The 21,905-nt window shown below is 37.5% G+C and overlaps 1 protein-coding gene across 2 annotated transcripts in view; it reads right to left on the bottom strand.

Annotated features, from left to right (window-relative positions):
• Window positions 1-2,022: 2,022 nt before the first annotated feature.
• Window positions 2,023-21,905, bottom strand: part of RSPO3 (R-spondin 3) — a 94,119-nt gene continuing 74,236 nt past the window's right edge. For both annotated transcript variants that reach the window (XM_086316320.1, XM_086316321.1), the window contains exon 5: window positions 2,023-3,258. In XM_086316320.1, coding sequence (XP_086172446.1) covers window positions 3,071-3,258 — 188 coding nt within the window. In that variant the 3' untranslated portion in view covers window positions 2,023-3,070. The remainder of the gene's footprint in view (window positions 3,259-21,905) is intronic.

Genomic DNA, 21,905 nt, shown 5'->3' on the forward strand with positions numbered 1-21,905 from the left:
CTTATTCCTGGAAGTTAATGTAACAATTTCAAGGAATTACTTATTCCTTGAAATCAAGGAATAAGAAGTTAATGTAATAATTTCAAGGACTAAGCACACTTATATGGATAATATCACATATTAATCAAGACAAAAATTGATTTATATGTGTGGCTTGTGGGATTAGTTCTTTTTCTTGATATTTATTATGTATAGAATAATTATTATATTGAGTGGTGAAACTTCTAATTCTCATCTAAGAGCCTGTACATTTCCATTTTTTGGAAAAGCAAAGTTGGGGAACCCAGAAGGACACTGTCGCTAGTGAGGGGTTATTAGGGACATCACCTTGAACTATCACAAAGGATGCAGGCTTCCCTGCCAATGGGCATCTCCAGATCACCTCTTTCATGCTGCACACAAGAAATGAGGACTCAGAGCAGTTAAGTAGTTTGCCAGTTGTTAAGTAGTGCCAGCTATCTATGACTGGATAGAAAAAAGACCTCCTTTCTCTTATAAAGTAGAATTTGGAGACCAGAACAGGCGTGTGGATCAAACACAGATTTACATTGCTCCATTCCCTTGATTTTCTTTGTATCTAGACTTTACCAGCCATCTGCCACCATTAATAGTTAACCAGATCTTAGAGACAGAATCATAGCAGAAAGTTAATGCCTTCAGTGACTAAGACAGGAATTTTATCAGAAGTCAAACAGGAGATTTTCCCAAAGTTGAGTAGGCTGCTAGTTTGAAGATGATAATGATTTCACGTGCTTAAAGATCTAATTACAGGTGGATTAAGAACTGCAGTTAAAGTTGATGTTTTCTTTGTCTTCACTTATATTTCACCCAGTACGTGACTATAATGCTGGTTTTCATTTCTTTTTCCTTTGTAATAATTCTACTTGTAATTATGAGCTGCATCAGGGATTTAGATTATCTGCCATTGTCTGGGGGACCACAGAGTATAAAAGTCTGGAGTCAAAACACCTGGGAAGACATGATAATCATTGACCACAGTTGTTATGTCCTGGTTTATTTAACCTTTTTTCAGCATTGTATATGCAGGTGTAGACCTTCTCAGTCACTGCTTGTTGGAAGGATGAAGACAATGATAAACATAGAAAGTGCACAAAAATTATTTGGCCACATAGGCTTGACTAGGTAAGATTGAGGACAAAGACAGTGATAGAAACCACCTCTAAGGTCTAGAAGATGGGACTATATTTCCACCTAACACAACTCTGTAAGGCAAATGTTTGTTTCTCCTTGGTGACATAAATTTGTAGTTGAAGATTGGATTATTTTTATACATAACATATTTCACATGGACAAGAAAAGAAAATACAGAGTAAGAAGCAGGAACACATCACTCAGAAATGTTATATCTTGGAAGAGGAAAAGAGAATTAAGGCAAACAGCCCACATGAAGAGTACAGTTTGTGGAGAAAGAATGACCAGAAATTGGCAGCTAGAAACCAGACTCATTGCCAGCTCTTCAGAAAGCCATGCTCTTTAGAGGGCTGGGAAGATGGGTGAACGGGTAGCTGTGTGTCCTTCCATTGCAACAGGAAGGTTATGGTGGGTCATGAGGTTCTGTGGCCCCTGTCTCCTCTTGCCGCAGATTGGCTGTGGCCTCTCTGAAATACTGGTGAAGCCTCCAGATAGGGTGATTCAGTTCCCCGAAGAGATCCAGAGACTGAAAAAACATGCAGAAGAAAAGGCCAAATGTTCAAGATGCCGGAGGAACCGATATACAAGAAAAGATACAAATTTCGAAGCAGAGAAGGGGGAGTAATGAAATCATTTAGGGAGGCCCCTGTAGCTATAACTAGAATTTTTTAATCACAATAAGGAAAATGGGATAAATATCTTCTAATACGTTATAAGTAAATTTCCATCAGCTCAGATAAGGCTGGACTCCAAAAGCAAACACTGAGAAATGTAATATGTTCTGAATTCCATCCACAATCCACTTTCCTATTTCAGGAATATCTAAGAGTAACAACTTTTAAATAAAACAAACAATAAAATGAACAAAACTTTAAAAACTATCAACAAATATATTTATTGTGGTGGCTTTCCCCCCTATTAGATACACTTTGTTAGAAAGTAGTATCCCTTTTAGTTTCATGTGGACAATTAAGCAGGTAATAAGATTGTTTTTCCCCCTCCCAGTTGAGAGAGAAAGAAAACACACGACTTTGCAAACATGTTATATTTTCCTTGCTCTAGTTTTTGTTTTCTATGAAATCAGAATTTACTTCTAATAAGTATGATTTTGTTTTTGGAAGTAAGTTACAGGTACACGTTTACAGACATATAACCCAAGGGGTAGCAGAGGCTGAACCACACAGTGCGGACATAGACTGGAGACCTGTTCCAGGTAATCGCAACCCTTCCCAGTTTTGTAAAGAACAAAAATCATCTCCAGCTCTATGGTTTCTTCCACATTTTGCCTTCCTCCAATCCCATACAGTATATTAATTCTGAAAATATGTGCACTCTCATGCTTCTTGCAGAAGGACAAATGAGGGCAAGAGAACTAAGCTTCAAACAATTGTTTCCGTGGTGATAATTCCTATGATTCCAAACGCCAGGCCCTAATATCTGAGCACTCCCTAGATTTCCTGGACAAAACAACACTGTCCTTTGAAAGGTGTTTCTCTCCTCTGATCTCTGGTTTCTTCTGAAGGGACACAGCATCTTTGAGTTCGCAGAACTATCATTTGCTTCTTTAAACAATAGCTTGAAAACATGATTTTAGAGGGAGAAGATGTTGCTTCTCCAGCTGTCATCATTATGTTGTTACAGCTTCTAGCCTATTGATGATTATGTACAAAATTTCTTGTCTCTTAAAAATGCACAGAAGCATGTAAGATAACCATTCAAAAGCATCCCTTCTTTGGACTTTTGGCTCTTTGTTGTTAACTATGCTTGTATGAAGAATATAGCAACTATCTGGAATGTTGTTTAGACTGAGCAGTAACTGACATGTTGTCCATTTGTGGTCCTAATGGCTAGAGCACCTGTCCTGGGCATCTGGTGGAGATAGCAGCATCACGAGTTTACGACAATCTCATGGGACCTTCTAGTGCACAGTGCTGACGGATACCGATTTCTGTTGTTTATCTTGGACCTTTCGTTTCTTCTGCTGCTGTTTGTTTTCTCGTTGCTCTGGAGTTTCCCTGCTGGGCTCCAGACCTTTGTTATCAGGTATTGCATCTTTACTTTCTTCTTTATTAGGTTTTTTTCTTTTTCTCTCCCTTCCTTTTCTTCCTGAAATGAAAGGAGACACCTTTTAAAAAGCATTCAGTCCTGTTCAGTTTCATTTTTCAAAGTTTTTAAAGGCAAGTTGAATTTCTCTTAGGTTGCATACCATGCCCATAGATATGAAATTATCTACTATTTAAATCATTCATTCAATTAGTTTTATGAAGGCTGTTGTGCTATATTTTAAGCAATGCAAACATGAAACACATGCAACATATGATGAAGTAATTAATATTTGATAGTTCTGAATTCCAGAAGGTTCTATTGCTGTAAATTTGGTATGAGTATAATTTTACATGATAGCTATTGATGGATAATTAATATAAATTTTCGAATAGATTTCTGGTGGCTCAGATGTGAAAGAATCTGCACGCAATGCAGAAGACCCAGGTTCGATCCCTAGGTAAGGAAGATCCCCTGGAGAAGGGAATGACAACCCATTCCAGTATTCTTGCCTGGAGAATTCCATGCATAGAAGAGCATGGTGGGGTTGCAAAGAGTCAGACAAGACTAAGAAATTAATACTTTCTTTCAAGAAACTTACTAATGTGTATATGTTATCTGGCTCCTACAAAAGGTTCTATTTTGTTTTCAAAATTTTCCAAGTAGCAGTTACCTATTTGCATTCTGTCCCAAAGAAAGGCAATGTCAAAGAAGGTTAAAACTACTGCACAGTTGCACTCATCTCACACGCTAGCAAAGTAATGCTCAAAATTCTCCAAGCCACGCTTCAACAGTACGTGAACCATGAACTTCCAGATGTTCAAGCTGGATTTAGAAAGGGCAGAGATCAAATTGCCAGCATCCGTTGGATCATTGAAAAAGCAAGAAAGTTCCAGGAAAAACATCTACTTTTGCTTTATTGACTATGCCAAAGCCTTTGACTGTGTGGATCACAACAAACCATGGAAAATTCTTCAAGAGATGGGAACACCAGACCACCTGACCTGCCTCCTGAGAAATCTGTATGCAGGTCAAGAAGCAACAGTTAAAACCAGACATGGAACAACAGACTGGTTCCAAATCAGGAAAGGAGTGCGTCAAAGCTGTATATTGTCATCCTGTTTATTTATATGTAGAGTATATCATGAGAAATGCTGGGCTGGATGAAGCACAAGCTGGAGTCAAGATTGCTGGGAGAAATATCAATAACCTCAGATATGCAGATGACACCACCCTTATGGGCAGAAACTGAAGGACTAAAGAGCCTCTTGGTGAAAGTTAAAGAGGAGAGTGAAAAAGATGGCTTAAAACTCAAAATTCAAAAAACTAAGATGATGACATCTAGTCCCATCACTTCATGGCAGACAGATGGGGAAACAATGGAAACAGAGAGAGACTTTATTTTTGGGGGCTCCAAAATGACTGCAGATGATGAGTGCAGCCACGAAATTAAAAGACACTTGCTCCTTGGAAGAAAAGTTATGACCAACCTAGGCAGCATATTAAAAAGCAGAGACATTACTTTGCTGACAAAGGTCCATCTAGTCAAAGCTATGGTTTTTCTAGTAGTCATGTATGGTTGTGAGAGTTGGACTATAAAGAAAGCTGAGCACTAAAGAATTGATGCTTTTGAACTGTGGTGTTGGACAAGACTCTTGAGAGTTCCTTGGACTGCAAGGAGATCCAACCAGTCCATTAAAAGGAAATCAGTCCTGAATATTCACTGGAAGGACTGATGCTGAAGCTGAAGCTCCAATACTTTGGCCACCTGATGGGAAGAAGTGACTCATTGGAAAAGATCCTGACGCTGGGAGAGATTGAAGGCGGGAGGAGAAGGGGACGACAGAGGGTGAGATGGTTGGATGGCATCACCGACTCGATGGACATGAGTTTGAGCAAGCTCTGTGAGTTGGTGAACAGGGAAGCCTGGTGTGCTGCAGTGCATAGGGTGGCAAAGAGTCGGACACGACTGAGTGACTGAACTGAACTGAACTGATACATCTGCATGCCATCTACTAGAAGAGAATTAATCTGCATAACAAATATGCAAATAAGGTTGAGGATAATTATATTTTAATACAAATATTTATATGTTGAAGATAATTTTTATTGAAAATTCTCTATATGCAGGGGTACCTGTGACTATGACTTATCAATAACCCTATGGTATTAGCCACGAGGGCAGGAACTTTATCTCTCTCAACCAAATGAGAAGTTGTTTATTGAAATATACTGGATTCCATGAGAATCTTGACCTTGAACAGGGTTTGAAGCACAGATTTATTCAGATATGCAGTGTGAAACATTTTAAAAAGTGGAATCAATACAACTTTAAAGGTCTTGATGTAGGAAGCATAGTGAGAGAAGACTGGGACCAGGACGAAGAAATGAATTTCATTCTATTGGCCTTGGGTAACTGTTGGCAGTTTTAGGAGAGAGTAATTTGATCAATGGGCTTCCTAGGTGGTGCCAGTGGTAAAGAACCCACCTGCCAATGCAGGAGACGTAAGAGAAGCAGGTTTGATCCCTGGGTCAGAAAGATCCCCTGAGGATGGCCTGGCAACCCACTCCAGTATTCTTGCCTGGAGAATCCCATGGACAGAGAAGCCTGTCAGGCTACAGTCCACAGGGTCACAAAGAGTCAGACACAACTGAAATGACTTAGCACACAATTTGATCAAAGTAGCGAGTCTGGCACCAAATTAGATGAATTGTTTTAAAATTTCAAATTAGTATATCAGCTATATTTTATTATTATGTTAACATTTTACACATACAACCTACATTGTAAAGTAATTTTGAGGGCATGGTTTAGCAATCTCCATTAACACACATATCCCAGTGAGAAATTACTGATTCAAATCAATACAGTAAGTGAAAACTAAGAACCAAGTATACCTGGGTGTGGAAGAAATTCTGATTGGGTGTATCCCCACATACTGAGTCATGTAGAATCTGAAATTAGTTTCAGTCTACAAAAAGTCATTTTGAACAAAAGTATTTTCGAGAAATTATTTGCATGGGAGAACCAAAATATTTTCACGTCCTGAAATAGGCTGCAAATATTGAATTCAGTGGTTTGGCTTTCCTTTTCTTGAGCTCTGGTTATGGAATTCTAGGAACCAACATTATTAATACTGCATATGTATGCTCAGCCAACACCGTCTCCTTCGATTTTATGCCACAACTAGCTTTGTCTGAGACTATATTTATAAAGTCTTCCAGTTACGTTGTGAAAACTTACCTTGTTGGGCTCAACATAAAAATCTCCAAATTTTGGACTTTAAAAGAAGAGTAAACAAAAATAAGAATTCAGACCACGTAAATCAAATATCAGGCAAATTATTTGGGATATGTAGAGAACAAAAAATATTAGAGTTGAGTATTACATCTAGGGCTGACTAGTCGTATACAGATTCATGAATTCCACTACTCTTTTCACTTAAAAGACTATTGCTGGATTGATAAGATTTCTATAGAAGAAATTCAGGGTGTTTTTTTCTTATTTTTCATGCTGCTTTACACATTTTCAGTGCTGATATGAACTTAGTAACTAAGAGAAAACTGAAAAGCTAATTTATTGTCTTGCATGTGTACTATAATTTAATTTTCATAAATCTGTACAAACTGAAAGAGAGAGATGCTGGTTTTTGTGGTATGTGGTTGATTTTCCAAAGAACATGGCTGAAAAGGTTAGATTACATAATATTTCCATTTGAAGAGCGTTTTGGAGGTGTTTAAGTTCATCTCTAAAAATATTGTCAGTGAAAATCATTCCAAAGTTCCATAAAAACTACTGACCCTAAACAAAATGTTATTTTTATGGAAATCATCCAAAAGTTCAGTGTTTGACATTGTTCTGTTGATGATGGTCCAACATTTTACAGCTGTGATCCCAACCATAAAAAATATATTGTTTCTTTCTTGGTCATGGATTGATTTATATGCTTGCTAGCTACATGTGACAACATATTCAACTTACAGTGCATTTCTGCTTATTAGCAAACTGATATGATTCTTTCTTAATACAGGCAGAAACATTCTTGGAAGTAGCTTGAAACTCAGTATTAGAGTTTTATTATCCAAGGAATAACTATTTAGTCTGGGCGGTGAGTGAAAGGGGAGGCTCTACTAAAGGAACAGGAAACTAGCACGTTGTACGTTGCTGTTGCCTAACAGGGGGCTATTGCACAATAGAAAAATGAGATTATTATTTTTTACAGGCCATGTGTTAGTGGTTGGAAATGCTAACTATCCTTTTGCATAAGTAATATATTTTCCTCTTGTCCAAGAAATAAAAATGCAGAAGAGTGTCTCTAGTCCATTAAAAATCACATGCAATTTGGGAACCTCTGTCGTTTTCATTAAAGGGAATTTCTTTTTCTATTCTGCTGACTTTTCATTGATGTGGGCAGGAGTTATTTTATACATTTTTTGGTGATTTTGCAAACTATGCATTCCAGTTATCACAGTCTTACATATACACTTGTGCTTTGTCACTCACTGATTATGTGTGTGCATGCACACACGAGCACCGGAATTGGGTTGTAGAGTGCTCCAATGATTAAAAGAATGTTCATCATGCTTCTATGTCCCAGCTATGAGGGCAGTGTTTGGATAAAAACCATCAAAAAGAAATTAGTCCTTGCATAGAAGTGTAACGTTTAAGAACATTAAATATTACATTACTCAGAAAAACATGGTGTTCAAATTCTAGACGCAACCAGCTAGTTGTGTGACTTTTGACAAGTTGGTATCTCTTGGGATTAATTGTCTGATATTTAAAATGGGGATAATCATTACCACTTGCTAAACTTTTTAAGGATGCTGGTAAAGCACTTAGCATAGTCCATGGTACATATTAATCATGGGAGAGATGAAGGCTAATGTTATTAACTCATTACACAAACAGGAATTAAGCCTCTATCCCTGCTAAGGAATGTGTTAAAACCTGGAGATACAAGTGAGATATGGAGACAGATACAATAAATAAAGTCGCACACTAATGCAAAAATAGTAGCATGCACGAGATCTATTGGTTGCCGAGCAAGGAAAGCATTGAACTCTGCCAATGGAGATCAAAAAAGACTCCCTGGATGGGGTGATGTTTAAGCTGAGCTTTAAAGAATTAATGAGAGTCTGCCAGGCTGATGAGGGAAAAAGGGCACAGCAGGCAGTGAACAATATGTCAATGGCATGAAGGCATGCAAGGCCATGGTGAATCTGGGGAACTGAAGTAGACTTCCTTGGTTTGATCAGAGTCTATATATAGTATATTACCCAGAGAAGCTGGAATGACAGACAGGACTTGATTGCCATTTTGGGAATTTGTTCTGAGGACCAGTGGTACTGAAAACTGGAAAAGGGCAAGTGTCAGAATCTGAGAGCAAAGCAGAAATCTCTAGTTTAGAAAAGGCTATTTTCTATTTCAGAAACACTTCTAAAAGTAATAAGAACCCATAAAGTGAGTATGGTGATGACTGGTATTTATTTTTGAGCCTTGACTTTTAAAAGAGTAGCTAAAATTTAGCCTAAATCTCTGTGAAGATCATATAGCCACATATTATTCAATATTTGTTGCAAATCATAATTGAGTAGGCGATTGACATTTTTGAGATTCTGAAGTTATTTTCTATGAATACAATACTGGAGTGGGTTTCCAAGCCCTCCTCCAGGAGATCTACCCAACCCAGGGATCAAACCCCAAGTCTCCCTCATTGCAGGCGGATTCTTTTTTTTTTTTTTTTTAAGTATTTATTATTGGTGTATTTAGTTTAATTATCAGGTTGGCCACAAAGTTCATTCGGCTTTTTCTGTACGATGTCGTAGAAAAACCCAAATGAACTTTTTGGCCAACCCAATAATTGCATGTAATTTTTATTTTATTAAAAAAATTTTTTTTTTTTACTTTACAATATTCTATTGGCTTTGCCGTACATCAACATGACTCTACCACGGGTGTACATGTGTTCCCAATCCTGAACCCCCCTCCTACCTCCCTCCCCGTACCATCCCTCTGGGTCATCCCAGTGCACCAGCCCCAAGCATCCTGTATCCTGCATCGAACCTGGACTGGCGATTCGTTTCTTATATGATATTATACATGTTTCAATGCCATTCTCCCAAATCATCCCACCCTCTCCCTCTCCCACAGAGTCCAAAAGACTGTTCTATACATTTGTGTCTCTTTTGCTGTCTCGCATACAGGGTTATAGTTACCATCTTTCTAAATTCCATATATATGCGTTAGTATACTGTATTGGTGTTTTTCTTTCTGCCTTACTTCACTCTGTATAATCGGCTCCAGTTTCATCCACCTCATTAGAACTGATTCAAATGTATTCTTTTTAATGGCTGAGTAATACTCCATTGTGTATATGTACCACAGCTTTCTTATCCATTCATCTGCTGATGGACATGCAGGCAGATTCTTTACCATCTGAGACTCCAGGGAAGCCCATGAATAAAATACCATATTGTCACTTATGTAAAGATCTCCTAGGGCCGTCTGCAAACTGGGTTTCCAAGCACAGATGACTTTGAAAAATAGATTCCTAGTGCCACTCCTGGAGATTATGAGTCAGCAGTTTTACGATGTGCCCAGGAGTTAACAACATGTTCATTCCCAGTTTATTCTTCTGTGCAGCTACATTTAAGAACCATAACTAGAGATCAATAGAAGTCCAATTGTCTCAAACATGTGCTTTCAAAAAGTTTATTTCATATCACAGCACTGATCATTTAATTTCTTATACTTTCCCATGGATATCTGGTATATATTTTTTTTACTTACTGTACTATTAATTTTTAAGTCAAGTTTTCTAATTAGGTACATTTGGAACAGGCACCTATATACAAAATAAAAAATTACTTGCAGATTGTCTTTTTAAAATATGTTCAAACAGAAGTATGAACTGAAAAACAAATATATTAAAAAAGAACAAAATAAATGCTCTTGAATAATATTTCCTAAATTGTGTATTACATATTTTAAGTTCCAAGTAAAAATAAAAACCACAAAAAATGCTCAATTATCTTTTTAAATGTAATAGGGTTATGAATAAAAGAATCATTCTCGTTAGAATCACAAATAGAATTTGTTTATTGAGAATTACTCAAATTAGGAATATCAGTTCACAATTTTCAGGGTATTTAGATATATCTGTGTATAGATCTTTATAAAAGCGGCTTCTTGGTGAATTTCTTGCAAGGCACCACTAAGGGGAGCTATTGAGCTTTAAGTAGCTCAACTTCCAAGACTAAGTTTTCTCAGAACGCTAAAAGTGTATCACACACTCTATGAACTGAGGACTAAATATCACAGAATCTACGATCAAGCCAGTTAAATGAGTATCACATCAAAAGTACAAAATTCATTGCTAGGTAGTTCTCTTTATTGGGTACGGCAGGAAATTCATTTGAGAAGCCAAGACTTAATACTTTCAAAAGAGCACAAATGACGTGAAAAAGGAGTTAATCTGATGATTTTTGGATCTAGAATTGGACCTGAATTTTATGTTTAGAGGATGAAAATTCCAATTTTTTTCCTTTTTTGTGAAGACATCACTGAAGAAATTTCGCAAAGGAGGGCAAATTGCTACAGTATGACTTCAGCAAATATGATCTATTGTGTAAATACATATTTAAAGGTCTTTGAATTATGGGCTATATAAACACAGGACAGCTTGACCTAGTGGTGTAGAACAGAGCTGAAAGTCAGCAAGGCTAAATTCCTTCTCAGCTATATTTTTACCAAGTAGAATTGACTTGAGAAATGCATTAAAACCTTTTGGGTTTTTGTTGTTTAACAGAACAGAAATACTTATTTCCTTTCTATTATTTTAACCTAGGAATTTATTTCAAATACAGTGCAAATATGGTATAATGGATACTTAAAATAGGCAGACAACGTCTCCAAATGGAAATTTAAGCTACCTGTTTTATCTACTCTGTATAGTTGATCCTTGAACAACACAGGTTTGAACTGCGCAGATTGACTTATACATGGATATTTTTCAACAATAATACTACAGTACTACAGCTTCTGGTTGGTTAAATCCCCAGATGTAGGGGAACCGCAGATATGGAGGGTGACTATAAATTATACATGGATTAACCCTCTGAAGTTGTATAAGGGTCAACCATTGTTTAATACATGAATTAGTTCAACTGTATTTCCGTTTAACTTCCAAGATGCTTCTGAGTAATTATTTGCAGGAAAATAATTTGATGTATCATTACATGCTCTGCTAAATGCTGTAATTTGAGAAATTATCTTGAGCCCACTTTTGCAAAGATATTAAGACTAAAACAGCATTTTGGCTACCAATTGAAAAGGGTTAATATAAGAAGTGTTCATCCATTGTTAATGGAAGAAAATGAAGAGAAACTAAAGAGCCTCTTGATGAGAGTGAAAGAGGAGAGTGAAAAAAATGGCTTGGAACTCAACATTAAAAAAACTAAGATGATGGCATCCATCATTTTGTGGTAAATAGAAGGGAAAAAGTGGAAGCAGTGACATATTTTTTTCCTGGGCTCCAAAAGTCACTGCAGACAGTGACTGCAGTCATGAAATTGAAAGACATTTGCTCCTTGGAAGGGAATCTAAGCCGAACCTAGATAGCATCTTAAAAAGCAGAGACATCACTTTGCCAACAAAGGTCTGTCTGCCAAAGCTATGGTTTTTGCAGTAGTCATGTACAGATGTGAGACTTGGACCATAAAGCTGAGTGCCAAAAACTGATGCTTTTGAACTGTGGTGCTAAAGAAGATTTGAGAGTCCTTTGGACTGCAAGGAGATCAAACCAGTCTATCCTAAAGGAGGTCAGTCCTGAAAATTCATTGGAAGGACTGATGATGAAGCTGAAGTTCCAATCCTTTGGCTACCTGATGTGAAGAGCTGACTCACTGGAAAAGATCCTGATGCTGGGAAAGATTGAAGGCAAAAGGAGAAGGGGGTGGCAGAGGATGAGATAGACAGCATCAGTAACTCAATGGACATGAATTTGAGCAAACTCCGAGATAGAGGAGGGCAGAAGAGCCTGGTGTACTGCAGTTCATGGGTTCAGAAAGAGTTAGACATGACTTACAGACTAAACAACAATAACAAATCTATTTATGCCCCATTCTTTTGGGGATTCTGAAATAAGTCTGTCCTGACTATAACGTACTCAGTATAAATTTTCAGAGGTTAAAGAAGATAAATCCAAGCTTCCTACCATGGCACCCAGGGCGCTTATCCTTGGTGACCTGGCCCCTGCTTAAGTAGTCATCAACTTTGAAGTCCTCATCCTGCTCTTCCTAGTCACCCCTGCACATCACTCACCATAACCCACAATGGTTACAAATCCCACTGATGCCTTTCCCTAGAATGCATTCTCTAGTGTCCCTGGATCTAACTCAGACTTATGTGCTTACGTGTCACACCTTCAGAAAAATCTTCCCTATTCTTGTAATCTTTTCCTCTGCTGGATTAATTATGTCTCTCCTCTCTTTGCTCCTTAAACTCCCAATTAGTAATCCTGTTTTAATAATCAAGATGAAGATGACTTATGCTGTCTATTTTTAGAAATACAATCTGCCACTCTTTCTACTTTTTGCCTATCTATTTGCCATGAAGTGATGGGACAGGTGCCATGATCTTAGTTTTTTGAATGCTGAGTTTTAAGCCACCTTTTTCACTCTCCTTTTTCACCTTCATCAAGGGGCTCTTTAGTTCCTCTTCACTTCCTGCGTTAGAGTGGTATCATCTACATGTCTGAGGTTGTTGATATTTCTCCTGGCAATCTTGGTTCCAGCTTGTGATTCATCCAGTCAGCATTTCACATAATACACTCTGCATATAAGTTAAATAAGCAGAGTGACGATATACAGCCTTGATGTACTCCTTTCCCAATTTTGAACCAGTCTGTTGTTCCATCCCTGGTTTTAACTGTTGCTTCTTGACCTGCATATAGGTTTCACAGGAGGTAGGTAAGGTGGTTTGGTATTCCCATGTCTTGAAGAATTTTCCACTGTTTGTTGTGATCAACACAGTCAAAGATTTTAGCGTAGTCAATGAAACAGATGTTTTTCTGCAAATCCCTTGCTTTTTCTAAAAGACCCTGATCCTGGGAAAGACTGAGGGCAGGAGGAGAAGGGGGCAACAAAGGATGAGATGGTTGGATGGCATCAGTGACTCAATGGACATGAAAACTGCAAACTCTGGGAGATAGTGAAGGACAGGGAAGCCTGGCATTCTGCAGTCCATAGTGTCTCAAAGAGTTGAACACCACTTAATGACTAAACAAAAACAATAACAATTTTTAGAAATAGTAAGAGTAAGGATAGATGACTAAAATTTAATGAACACGTCCAAGTGCCAGCCATACTTCTAAGAGTAAGTACTGTGTCTATAAGTTCTGTTATCACCTCCATGGAGAGATGAGGAAAACACCTTTTCAGATGAGGAAAACTACTGCGCTTCTCTGCCTTCACATTCTATTTTGACAGAGCACAATGTGACATGACATCCTTGTATTTTTGTTTTATTTACACTGAAACTGATGAGGACAAAAAAACAAAAAAGAAAATACAGTGTCCAGGTGTGAACTAACACAAGAAGACATAGAGGTTTTGCAAAGATGAGAACATACCTCCTTTGACCTCTTGGAATTCCAGTTTCCTGATCACCCAGCTGCTCTTCAGAACCTAAGAGTACTTTGCAGTAGATATTTCGTGTCAGCACCGTTCATTTACACCATGAGTTACGGGCTTCTGTTTGATTGCTACAAGTAATTTTCATTATTTCCACACCTCTGCAATGGCACCCCACTCCAGTACTCTTGCCTGGAAAATCCCATGGACAGAGGAGCCTGGAAGGCTGCAGTCCATGGGGTCTCTAAGAGTCAGACACGACTGAGCGACTTCACTTTCACTTTTCACTTTCATGCATTGGAGAAGGCAATGGCAACCCACTCCAGTGTTCTTGCCTGGAGAATCCCAGAGACGGGGGAGCCTGGTGGGCTGCCGTCTATGGGGTCGCACAGAGTCGGACACGACTGAAGCGACTTAGCAGCAGCAGCAGCAGCAGCAGAATCATATAGAGGTGACGTATTGTATACATGTAATTTGGAAATCATTTATATATTTCATCATTCATAGGTAACTTATAAACTTCATTTGACCTTTAAAACTACTACTATTATACTTTTAACATTCTAATAGAATTTATCAGAGATTTTTATAGTTAGCTAACATTTAATATCAAATAAAGGGGAAGAAAAACTGTATGAATTCAAATTTCAAAATCCCACTGAGGTTTGAAGGCAGTTCTATTATCAATAACTTCATTTTATGGCAGACATCATAAACAGTAATATTAACAACTTTTTAGAATCTATGTTTTCATAATATCTTAGCATAATGAACTTGCTTTTGCCAAAGCAAATATGTTTCTTACTGATTGTTGTCAACAGGTCTTTATGGATTTTTTTCTCTCCTTCAGTTGTTTAAGTAGTTTCATTACTCACTGAAGATTTGGATCTGAAATTTTGAATTCTGGCTCCATGTCCCAACTGAACTTTTCATAAGCCTTTCTCCCAAGGTAACTCCAGTCTATCACAGTGCTTCTGTTGCCCAGAACACTACCCTGTAGACTTTTTCCACTCAAAAGGGGCATTAACTTAGAGTCCAAAAGGGACAGTTAAAGATGTTGAATAATGCGTACTACGATGCCTTCTTGTTATAAGTCATCAGTATTAAACCCCAGCGTTCATTGAAGCACTGTTTATAATGGCCAGGACATGGAAGCAACCTAGATGTCCATCAGCAGATGAATGGATAAGAAAGCTGTGGTACATATACACAATGGAGTATTACTCAGCCATTAAAAAGAATACATTTGAAGCAGTTCTAATGAGGTGGATGAAACTGGAGCCAATTATACAGAGTGAAATAAGGCAGAAAGAAAAACACCAATACAGTATACTAACACATATATATGGAATTTAGAAAGATGGTAGTGATAACCCTGTATGTGAGACAGCAAAAGAGACACAGATGTATAGAACAGTCTTTTGGACTCTGTGGGAGAGAGGAGGGAGATGATTTGGGAGAATGGCATTGAAACATGTATAATATCATATAAGAAACGAATCGCCAGTCCAGGTTCAATGCAGGATACAGGATGCTTGGGGCTGGTGCACTGGGATGACCCAGAGGGATGGTATGGGGAGGGAAGTGGGAGGGGGATTCAGGATTGGGAACACATGTACACCCGTGGCAGATTCATGTTGATATATGGCAAAACCAATACAATATTGTAAAGTAATTAGCCTCTAATTAAAATAAATAAATTTAAATTAAAAAAATAAAAATAGTTAAAAAGTACAAGGAGAAAAAAGAACCTTTAAATGTGTTACTATTTGCAATATGCACAATTTACCCATTATAAAAGTAAAGTGTTTCCTGTATTTTATTTTACAATATTTAAAAAATATAACAGGGCATTACAATTTATATTATATAGCTATTTTAAATTTAATATTCTTTTATGTGGGCTGATTTCTTTTGAATCAACTACTTTTGTTTGGAAGTTCATTTGAAATTAGTAATTTCAGTGTACTTTTTTTTTTTTAGTGCAAAATTTCTTAACTTGACTTTGAAATTCTACCCAGCACATCATGTTAGATTACAAAATTCTTGGAAACTAATTCATGTACAATTTATGTGTCGAAAGTTTCTTGATCTAAGCATGTTTGCATAGTGTGTTTAGAACTAGATCTTGGGTCTTATACAATTTTATCTATTGGATAAGCACATAAACATTCTGATTTTCATTTGCTGCCAAAGAATGTGTTGGTAAATTTCAGCTTTAAATCAATTAAATTTGGTTCATTACTTCTACCATGAAATTCACGACTAGTTTGTAAAATTACTATTATGGCTCTCCTTAGAAAAAATTGACTCTGGATATGATTTTTGGATTGTTTAACATACTGTTTGTGAATTTATGAGGATATGTGTATATTGCTTATCTTCAGAAATTTAGATAGTGATGTCACTCCAGTACTCTTGCCTGGAAAATCCCATGGACGGAGGAGCCTGGTAGGCTGCAGTCCATGGGGTCGCTAAGAGTCAGACACGACTGAGCGACTTCACTTTCACTTTTCACTTTCATGCATTGGAGAAGGCAATGGCAACCCACTCCAGTGTTCTTGCCTGGAGAATCCCAGGGACGGGGGAGCCTGGTGAGCTGCCGTCTATGGGGTTGCACAGAGTTGGACACGACTGAAGCGACTTAGCAGCAGCAGCAGTGGCTAGTATCACTATTTCAAAAACTGTTGAAGCTTGCCTTGTAGCATTGTCAAGCGTCCTCTCTGAAATTTTCAGTTGAGATCCGTCTTCTCAAAGTATTAATGACTATATCAGGGATGAAGTGATGTGTTTCTCTTGGTTGCAGCGCTCATTCTCTACGTTGCTTCCTTCCTCAGGGCCCACCCTCAACTCATGGTGGCTGCTAAACAGGCTACCACCTCATATAGCAAGGTAGAGAATATATGTGAGTCTATGGAATGTTTTCATCAGTTTTTTTTCATATCATCCTTAAAAAAATCAATTGCAGCCATTTAAATATGAAAAAAATGCCCAGTAGAATAGCCTCTTAGAAAACTCCTACCATATGCATATTGCCAAACTTAAAGTATGTAAGATAGTATTACAGATAGGATTTCTTGCAAAATTATTTTAGAGCAGAACACATAGTTATCATTCAGACCATATTTTGAGTGATTCCTTTAAGAAATATAAACAATTAATTCTTTAATATTTCATTATACTTAATTAAATTTTTTTCACTTTTGTGATAAATTAGTTTTCCTAATTTGTGTCCATTGAAATTTTAAATGTAACAATTTTAATGTTACTAGTCAACAATAAGTTGAAAATATGCTCAAAGTGTAGAGCGCTTTGAAAATCTGAGCCTTAAAAATGTTTTTTCCTAGTGAATATTCATTTTCTTGCTTTAAATCTTTCTGAGTTGACAATCATGTTACCCCAGTCCCCATAAAACATGTTAAAATAACAATTAAAAATGCTTCAATATGTTGACTTACCCAATTCATTTACCTTAGAAGATCAGAAACCTCAGTTATATCAACATTTGATTCTGAAAATTAACACTTGATATTTTAAACTGTTTTACATCCTTGCATATTCCTCTCGAGAGAGAACAGAGCGATAGTGCATTTTTGTGTAGAGCTTAGGATAACACTGGTATTTGAATTTTCTTCTTTTTCTCCAGCTAGGTGTGTAGGCTCACAGTTCAGTTTTTCATACTTGAAATACAGGTTCTGAAATCTTTTTATGGTAAATATCCACCAAATGCTTTTTTTTAAAGAGAATCTCTAAGCCAAGAGCACTGTCTTCATCTTTGATGAAATATAACTTTCCAATTAACAGGAAAGTCCTCCATTTCAAAAGGCTGAACAGAATGCTACTTGAAAATTCATTCCAGCTGGTTAAATTAAAGAACTGAAATAAATCCAAAGAAAGAATATTCTCTTGGCATTTATCGTTTGATTTTCATTTGGATAAATTTCCATTTGCTCCAAGAACTTGTCTCGTCTCAGAATTTTGTTCTTCGGAGACAAAAAAAGAAGTGTTGATAGGCGTGTTTGACTATGCTGTACTTCCTCCCTTACCCGGATTATCTACACGGTCGTATTGACAGTTGGAGATGGCCTCATACTTGGTGACACATTTGCAGTGATTGATTATACAAGATGTTGATATTATTCTAGTCTCTTTCATCATTTTATGTACCAGCTGACTGTGCTGTCTAATTCTCATTCTACCACATCCCACTCTTTCCTTCCTTTGAAGCTTTTTACTGCTCTATGGGGGAAAAAATGTAACTCTAATCTGGAATTACATCACAGGGGGAAAAACAACTACCAAGTGTCTCATTTAGCATGTGCTACTCCACATTTTTAGTAAAGATGTCACACTCTTTTGTAGTCATAATTTACTGTTTTCAGAAATTTATTGATTACTTACGTAAGGCTAATTTTTTAATGTACCTTCACTACATCCTCAAATATTTTCACTTTTCTTTTTTGTTATAGACTTGATGCTAAACTCTTGACTTCTTAACTAGCTTGGAAAACATAGAAAATCCCATGTAGCCTTTACTATATTAATATGTGTAAGAAATAAATTTTCTTCATTCATGCAAATAAGATCATATGGGGCATATTTCACCTTTAGTAGATAATGCAAGCTGTTTTAGTTCTTCTCCTCTCACTGTTGGTGCAAAGATCTGTTTTTGATTAGAGATACTTTTCACATTCATTTTCATAACCAACAAGATAGCACCTTGTAATTATTTCATCAACAGTGGTTACATATACTTGAATGGAATACACACAATTTAATTTCTTTAAGTTTTTAGCAGTTGAGTGTTTACTCATCTAGAAATATCAGTCTGATAATTAAGCAAGATTTGAGACCTGAGTTTGGTCAGTGCATTGGGAAGATCCCCTGGAGAAGGAAATGGCAACCCACTCCAGTATTCTTGCCTAGAGAATCTCATGGACAGGGGAGCCTGATGGGCTACAGTCTGGGGGGTTGCAAAGAGTTGGACATGACTGGACGACTAACACTCACTCACTCACAGTAATATTTTACCATATCTCACTTTACAGTTTTTCGTTGTGCTTCCTTTTTCACTGTACATGTTAGGGTGGGGAAAGAGTCAGGAGGGTAGACACATGTGCAACAAATGTGTGTGTGTGTTTGTGTATATATATAAATATATATGCACATATTTATTTATAGGTCCTCTCCCACCACAGATGGAAAAGTTCTATTTTTCTGGTGGATTTAAAAATACCAATTCAAGACAGAAAGCCTGTTTTCCAATTTAATTTTCAGTAAGCCTAAAAGGGGATTTAGCCAATTAAAAGAGTCCTTCAGAAACTCAAACCTTTAAAATTAAGAGACTCTGCTAGATTATACGTGACTTTTTTTCTTATCAAACATTTTCCATATGTTAAATTAAACTTAAGTTAACTTGTACCCTTTCTTTTTTTCTTTTCAAACTTTCAAAATGTTTTAGGAAAAATAGAATATGGTGCCCTAATATGCATCTGATTAATGCAGGAAAATTTAAAGAATTACATTCATTCTTCAAATACTCTTTTACACGTGGACTTTCTCTCCTAACGTTAACATTATCATGGGAAGCCCAATTTCTCTCTTCTTTCTTCAGGACTAACTAGTTCATTTCCTTCCATTGTTTTGATCGGGTTTCTAAGTGTACATTATATGTATTATATATATATATATATAATCTAATGAATTCTGACCTATATATTTCTAGGCCCTTTTGTAATACAACATGATGATATTGAATTATATTTCTATTTTTTGTAAAAGTAGTTATATTTTGTGTATATATATATATAATTATATTTCTATTTTTTGTAGTAGTAATAACTGAAAATATGATGGACTTACCTTGTAGAAACTCAACCTTAATTCTGCTTCCCTATAAAAATATTTGGAAAGGAAATGCAAGTCACAGAATGGGTTATTTCGGGTGGGGTGGGGTGGGTAATGTTGGGGTTTCCAGTAGTGGGTTCCTGATTCATTTGCATAATTCTATGCACAGAGAACCTGGAGCCATAGGGAGGCCTCCATGCCTGGGTACACAGGTAAGCGCTGCTACCATTGCTCTGAAGAATGTGCTAGTTTCGCCTTGCTCTGTGTCACAAGCCTCCGGTACACAGCAGTGACTCAATACATATTTGTTGAAAAACTAAGAGAAAATATGAATGACGCTCTTTTTTTCTTGATTTAATGCCTGTCATTCTATTGAAGGAGAGATGGGGAAGGGCAGGCACGCACAGAGATACTTTTGGTGTTATTCTCACACACGCAAGCATGCTGTGAGTGAGTGAGTGAAGTCACTCAGTCGTGTCCGACTCTGTGACCCCATGGACTGTAAGCCTGCCAGGTTCCTCGGTCCATGGGATTTTCCAGGCAAGAATACTGGAGTGGGTTGCCATTTCCTTCTCCAAAGCATGCTGTGATTACCCAATATTTTGAACAACTTGTCTTAATGAATGACATTTTGGAGTCCTCTGCCAGTTAGGGGCTTCCCTGGTAGCTTAGTCAGTAAAGAATCCGCTTGCAGTACAGGAGACTTGGGTTTGATCCCTGGGTCGGGAAGATCCCCTGGAGAAGCAAATGGCAAATCACCCTAGAATTCTTGCCTGGAAAATTCCACGGACAGAGGAGCCTGGCAGGCTGCGGTTCATGAGGTCCCAAAGAGTCAGGCATGACTGAGTGACTAACGCAGTCACTTTTCTGCCAGCTAGCCACTTCCATTTCAGTATTGGTTTCAAGTGAGTACAACCCACTCCAGAGAGCTACATCATGGTTTCAAGGAACTAATTTTGATTTGTCAGGCTCTAGAAGATCATCTTTGGGACCAAACCAATGATTAATAACTGCAGTATCCACAAGGCTGCTTCAGAAGAGACCTTAGAAGTCCAGGATGCACAGAGAGATTACAGAGGATCCGACTGTCTTCTACTGTGAGGAGGAACTTGAATTCCAGAACAGTTTTAGGGATTTGAAAGCTCTAAGGTTTCACTGAAACTCAGAATGTGGACCAACTCTCAGCCCCAAACTGGGAAACAGGGCCTAACAAAAATTTTTTTGAGGCTGGAGAATAAGAGGGGTTAGGGAGAGAGACAGAGAGGGGAAACAGAGGAGGAAGGGAAGGGAACTGACTGTGAAAAGTTGAAAGATGGCAAAATAAGTTTTTCTTCAAATTATCTTCTATAGCAGGCATAAATGAAGTGCTATTTGGTGGAGCTGGGAATGTAGTCTTCTTCTAAAATAATGAAAAATGACCCTGGCTTATCTTGGCCCAGTCTTGGGCCCAATCTTTTGAACTGGTACTACACAGTCTCAGAAGCTTGATTTCCTCTTGAGTTTTGAATGACTGTGGCTCTCGTTGTAATCCACCAAATTCTGCATTCAGTAGAATTCCACTATAATGAGGGGCCATTTGATAATATGATGATACTGTCAGTTGAAGAGGGTGTAGCAAGGGCAGCAAATGGGACGTGCAATGCAATTAACCAGAGAAAGTCCTGGAAAGCCTTAAGTCAAATGACCTGAAAATGAAAGAAACTGTGACAGTTTCTGAAGGAATGAATGCCCTCTTACTCAATCTCCATGAAAATGAATATTTATTGTTTAATTGAGTATTTAAGAATCAAATAAGAAGGTCCTGGAAATAAAAATGCTGAATGAAATAGCAAAAAATGTTTTAAAGGAATAAACAGTTTTTAATATCTCATGTTTTGGGTTTTTATTTTCTGAGAAAAACACAGAATCTTCTTGTATCCCTGAAGACCACTTGAAAGTAGAAAGGGGAATATGTGACTAATGATTGATATAAAACTTTGCCTTATCTCCAGGGGATTTTTAGGAAAAAGGGTAGTAGTCAGGAGGTGATTGAAAATGCTGAGGAATATGGACTTCCCTGGTGGTCCGGTGATAAGGAGTTTGCCTGCTGATGCAGGGGACACGGGTTCAATCCTTGCTCTGGGAAGTTTCCATGTGCTGCGGGGCAACTAAGCCCATGCATCGCAACAGCTGAAGCCTGAGTGCCTAAAGCCTGTGTGCCACAACAAGAGAAGCCACTGCAGTGAGAA

This window comes from Bos grunniens, chromosome 9, assembly GCF_055505025.1.
Source record: "Bos grunniens cultivar Pamir isolate PY7600 chromosome 9, Bosgru_T2T1.0, whole genome shotgun sequence".
Lineage (NCBI taxonomy): Eukaryota > Metazoa > Chordata > Mammalia > Artiodactyla > Bovidae > Bos > Bos grunniens.